This window comes from Carcharhinus amblyrhynchos, chromosome 1 (genome assembly GCF_965287045.1).
Source record: "Carcharhinus amblyrhynchos chromosome 1, sCarAmb.v2.hapA, whole genome shotgun sequence".
NCBI lineage: Eukaryota > Metazoa > Chordata > Chondrichthyes > Carcharhiniformes > Carcharhinidae > Carcharhinus > Carcharhinus amblyrhynchos.
In genome coordinates this window covers 6,453,800-6,459,799 of record NC_137324.1, presented here as the reverse complement: position 1 = coordinate 6,459,799, position 6,000 = coordinate 6,453,800, and the positions used below count along the sequence as shown (strand labels likewise).

The following is a 6,000-nucleotide window of genomic DNA, read 5'->3' as shown; positions in this document are numbered from 1 at the left end:
CACTGTCCTGTCAGCTGCTGAATCCACTCTCCTGTCAGCTGCTGAATCCACTCTCCTGTCAGTTGCTGAATCCACTCTCCTGTCAGTTGCTGAATGCTCTCTCTTGTCAGTTACTGTATCCTCTCTGTGTAAATTATTGAGTGCTCGCTCTCTGTCAGTTACTGAAACCTCTCTTTCTGTCTCTCATTCACAATCCTATACTTTCTGTTGCTGTTACTCTGCTCTCTCAGTCTGTGTGTGAGCTGGGATCCCCTCCCCGGGCTGACGTCAGTGTCCCGGGGCGGTGCGGCTGTCTGTGGCCGGGAGGAGCGGTGCAGTGGGCGGCGGGCAGCCTGAGAGAGAGAGAGTGAGTGAGAGGGGCGATGGCCGGCAGCCTGGCTCTGCAGAGCCAGCACTGGTCCCCCAGCCACGTCCAAGTCACCGTGCTGAGAGCCAGGGGCTTGCGGGCCAAAGGCAAACACAACACCAGCGATGCCTTCGCCATCATTCAGCTGGGGAAGGACAAGTACTGCACCTCAGTGCTGGAGAAGAGCCGGGACCCCGAGTGGAAGGAGGAATGCACCTTCGAGGTGATGCCAGACTGGGTGTGCGAGCCCCAGGAGGGAGCAGGAGCCGGGCCAGAGAAGGAGCTGCTCATCACCATCATGCACAGATCCCTGATGGGTTTGGACAAGTTTCTGGGACAGTTAACCCTCCCCCTGGCCACAGTCTACCAGGAGAGAAGCAGCAGGAAACCCGCGTGAGTGCTCCAGCCCTGCAGAATAATACCCGTTAATAATCTTTCACACTCCAGAAACTGCCCCTTTAAACTGCAGCAGGCAGCTGCCAAAGTTCCAGAAGTTTGTTTTACTGTTCCTCCGCACTCAGTTTAACTCTTCGCCTGTTTTCAGTCTTCTAATGTTTCTCTACATTGAAATGTGCAGACAGACTGGGGGTGGGGTGGGGTGGAGGTCCCACTCAGCTTCCGGGGCTCCAACTCAATCCCAGTGGGTCTCCTGCCAATTCACCGCTAAATCCTGTGTGCCAAGCTCTCTGTGCAGCCGAGGCCGGTCAGGTGTTAGACATCCCGAGCCATTGCAACTGTATTTGACTCGCTAGTGACCCAAATCTCTCTTTATAAAAGGTTTGTGCTGAGTGGGGGAGGGGTGGGGTGATTGGTCAGTGAGGTGTGGTCAGGTGCTCTCCCAATGCAGAGTCGGTGGGCCGAATGGCCTCTGTCTGCACTGTGAAGATTCTGGGGCAAAAGTTTCCTGTTAAGTCTTGCTTGAACATTCACTTCTGTCACCCCTTTCCCAACTTCGGGGTGTCCCCATTGTCCCTGGCTAAGTCACTGCTGCAATGTGGGGATATGTGGCAGTGAACAGCAAGATCCCACAAGTAATTCAACAAGACCCAAAGTTTATTTACTATTTAATATTGGCACAAGTAGGTTTACATTAACACTGCAATGAAGTTACTGTGAAAATCCCCTAGCTGCCACACTCCGGCGCATGTTCGGGTACACTGAGGGAGAAATTGGCATGGCCGATGCACCTAACAAGCGTGTCTTTCGGAGTATGGGAGGAAATCGGAGCACCCCGAGGAAACCCACACAGATATGGGGAGAATGTGCACACTCTGCACAGACAGTGACCCAAGGTGGGAAATCAAATCCAGGTCCCTGGCGCTGTGAAGCAGCAGTGCTAACAGCTGTGCCACTGTGCTGACCTATTGTTAGGGTTGTTAGTTGAGGGATAACTGTTAGCCAGAACACTGACACGTAGAAACGGTTAGAGGATGTGAGGAGGTCATTTGAAATTGGACCCACCTCTTTATTCAGTACTCTCATCATTTAGCACCTGCCTTGGTTTCAGATCTCCCTTTTTACAGCCATGCTTGTCCCGAAACTGTAAAATCCAGCCCCACTTTAATGGCCCTTTCCATTGTCCGCCCCTCGCTTGCTCCAATTCCAGTGGCAAGTAGGACAGTAAAATTCCAGCCAGGGTCTTTATTATTTTCAGGGGCCTGGGTGTCACTGGCTGTTACTCACCCTTAATTACCCTCAAGAAGGTGCTGCTGTCTTCAGTGCTGTCAGCCTGGATCTTGTGATCATTCCCAGGAGGGGGATTTGAACCCACAACCTTTTGACTGTGAGGCACAAGTGCTGCCCCCTGAACCACAGCTGGCACCTTTCCAGCCATACGATGAGAGTCCTGACGTACAAGAGAGGGGATTTCAGAGTGCTTGAAAGTGAGGTTATACCTGTCAGGCAAGGCTAGGCTGCCTTTCTCTACATTCAAAAGAGAGAATGCTGAATGGTGACTTAGAATCATAGATATCATAAAATCTTACGGTGCATAAAGAGGCCCTTCAGTCTGCACCGGCATGTGAGAAACACCTAACCTACCACCTAATCCCATTTACCTGCACTTGGCCCAAAGTCCTGAATGTTATGATGTGCCGAGTACTCATCTGGGTACTTTTTAAAGGATATGAGGGAATCCGCCTCCATCACTCTCCCAGACAGTGCATTCCAGACTGTCACCAACCTCTGGGTAAAAATGTTTTTCCTCAAATTCCCCCCCCCCCCCGCCCCTTAACCTTCTGCCCCTCACTTTGAACCTATGTCCCCTCATGACTGATCCTTCAACTAAGGGGAACAGCTACTCTCTATCCACTCCGTATAATCTTGTACACCTTGATCAGGTCACCCCTCAGTCTTCTCTGCTCCAACGAAAACAACAAATGAAAGCCTATCCAACCTCTCTTCGTAACTTAAATGTTTCAGAATTCTGGTGAATCTCTTCTGCATCCCCTCTGGTGCAATCATATCCTTCCAATAACACAGTACTGCACACAGTACTCTAGCTATGACCCCACCAAAGTTCTATACAACTCCAATGTGACTTCACAGAGATTCTTAACTTTTAAGAAAGTTTTCAATAACTGTTTCTACTCAATATAAGAGAGTCACCAAGAAATCCAGTAGGGAAATCAGGAGAAATGTCTCCACCCAGAGAGTGGTGAGAATGCTGAAGTCACTCCCACAGGGAGTTGTTGAGGTGAATAGAATTGATGCATTTGAGAGGAGGCTGGATAAACACATGAGAAAGGAATGAGGCAGTTTCATGCTGGCCTCCCACCTAATCCTATTTACCAGCACTTGGCCCATAGGATGAGATGGAGGTTGCGAGGAGGCTGAGTTTAAACACCAGGAAGGATAGGTTAGCTCCAGCACCTTGTTTCTATGGAAATGGTGGCTTGTTGACTGGCAGTAGATGAAATGGCTGTTACATGGACAGTTTGGGGTGTAGAGGTTTTGAATAGTTATGAGGGACGCTGCGATGTGTCGGATGGACAGTCTGAGCTCCAGTCTGCTCTCCTCTTCTTTCCTGAAGGTGCTGACTTGTGTAACCGTGCCTTCTGTTCGCCCAACTGTCCTGTGACAGTGACTGCTGCTTCAGTAATTAATGTGGAGCTGGGGGAACTGGGCGACTCTAGGGGTGAACCAAATACCCACTTGACAATGTGCTGGCCCGACCAGCAGTGTTCGCTGGATAGGGATCAGGAGGTAGGCCTCTGGCATTGTTACCCTCACCCTCTCCAACCATAGAATTTTCAGTTGTCTTGCAGTATTGCCCTTGGCGCCCAGACTGAGTCCAGCTCACTGCACATAGACAAGTGCCAGAGCCTGCCAGTCCAGGGCTTGGCTCAGTTCCAGTCAGGAGCTATTGCAGTTGAGCAGTCTGTGCTGCTCTCACGCTCTACAGGAGGCTACAGAGGCATAATGACAGAGCAGCATGAGGAAAAGGTTGTCCCCTCAGCCCTGCCATCTAGACGACTTCACTTTCTCCTTCTAAACCTCTTTCAGCCAAAGTCCAAAACTGAAGATGTTCTTCAGTGTTGACTGGAATGTCTGAGTGAGTGTGTGGGTGTTGCAATCTCAGGGCAGTGTGTCCTGAGCAGGAAATATTGCACACACAGGCACTTCTGTAATCCTTAATATTGTGTTTTTAAAAATAGATTGTGGTTGATACCGTTTTTTTTAAACTATGAGCGTACATGGGACGTGCCGGCAGCCGGTTAATCTGATAGGAATTCCTCAGTAACCTCAGACTCTCGATTCTTTGCCTGTGACTCCACTCACTTTCTTATTGATGCAATTTTAGTTCTATCTGTGCACAGTCCTCTCTTTTTTCCACACTGACACTCGCTCCCTCAATTTCAGACCCATCACAATCCACTTTGTCCAGGACTTACTGTGCGGCATGGTGGTTAGCACCGCTGCCTCACAGCACCACAGACCCGGGTTCAATTCCGACCTTGTGTCTGTGTGGAGTTTGCACATTCTCCGTGTCTGCATGGACTTTCTCCGGGTGTTCCTGTTTCCTCCCACGGTCCAAAGATGTACAGGTTAGGTTGATTGGCCGTGCTAAATTGACCTTAATATTAAGGGATTAGAAGGATAAATACATGGGTTTACAGGGATAGGGTCTGGGTGGGATTGTGGTTAGTGCAGGCTTGATGGGCCGAATGGTGGCCTCCTGCACTGCAGGGATTCTATGATTAAGACTAACTGCACCTCCTCCCTTTACTGTTAGTCTGTTCCCCTGCTTGACACTATTTGCTGACAGGAGTTTGCCTCAACACAATGAATGTAGGTGAGAGTTTATCACAACAACAACTCCTTGTGAATGTCATATGCGTGCTTTAACTTTGACAAAGGGTCATCTGGACTCCAAACTTCAACCCTTTTCTCACTTTGCACATGCTGCCAGACCTGCTGAGATTTTCCAGTATTTTCTCTCTTTAGGCACATGGTGTAACGTTACATTCATTCCAAATTTCTCCTCCTCTTTCACTCTCTGTCTTGGTTAAAAATATTCATTTTCAGGATATTTCAGAATTGTCTCAGTTGTAGGAGAAAGGGCTCCTTTACTGACTGGAAGCCAGTGTCGAGTGGTATACCACAGGGTTCCCTATTATTCATCATTATATAAACAACAGAGATTGCTATGTGGGGTAGGATTAGTAAATTAGTAACCCAGGCACTCCCCTCCACCCTATGCACTTACCATGGCTAATCTACTTGTCTTTGGACTGTGGGAAGAAACAGGAGCACCCAGAGAAAGCCCATGCAGACATGGGGAGAATGTGCAAATTCCACACACATATTTAACTGAAGCTGGAATCGAACCCTGATCCCTAGGGGTGTGAGGCAGCAGTGCTAACTACTGTGCATTAGAAGCAATAAATACGTTAGATGCAGTTCAGAGAATCTTTACTAGACTAATACCAGGGATGAGAGGGATGTCTTATGAGAAGAGGTTAGAGAGGTTAGGCTTGTATTCATTGGAGTTTAGAGGAGTTAAGCGGCAATGTAATTAAAACCTTTAAGGTGCTGAGGGACATTGATAGGGTGAATATGGAGAGGATATTTCCTTCCTTGAGAGAACCTAAAGCTAGGGGTTACTGTTTAAAAATAAGAGGTCACTCATTTAAGACAAGAAGACAGCTCACCACCACCTTCTCAGGGAAACTAGGGATGGGCAATAAATAAAAACATAAGAACATAAGAAATAGGAGCAGGAGTAGGCCATCTAGCCCTTCGAGCCTGCCCCGCCATTCAGTAAGATCATGGCTGATCTGTTGTGGCTCAGTTCCACATTCCCGCCCTCTCCCCATAACCCTTAATCCCCTCTCTTATCAAAAACCCATCAACCCGCGTCTTAAAAATATTTAGCGAGGCAGCCTCCACCACTTCAACGGGCAGAGAATTCCAGCGATTCACCACCCTTTGAGTGAAGAAGTTCCTCCTCAACTCCATTCTAAACCACCCCCCCTTTATCTTGAGGCTGTGCCCCCTAGTCCTACTGTCTTTTTTGAGTGGGGAGAGTCTCTCCACCTCTATCCTATCCATCCCATTCATCATCATATACGTCTCAATGAGATCTCCCCTCATTCTTCTAAACTCCGAGTACAAGCCTAGTTTATTCAGTCTCTCCTCATAGCTCAACCCCC

General features: G+C 48.6%; 1 protein-coding gene across 1 annotated transcript in view; it reads left to right on the top strand.

Annotated features, from left to right (window-relative positions):
• The first annotated feature begins 340 nt into the window (after positions 1-340).
• LOC145348561 (rab11 family-interacting protein 5-like) overlaps positions 341-6,000 on the top strand; it is a 60,798-nt gene continuing 55,138 nt past the window's right edge. The window contains exon 1 of the mRNA XM_080196754.1: positions 341-739. Coding sequence (XP_080052880.1) covers positions 363-739 — 377 coding nt within the window. The 5' untranslated portion in view covers positions 341-362. The remainder of the gene's footprint in view (positions 740-6,000) is intronic.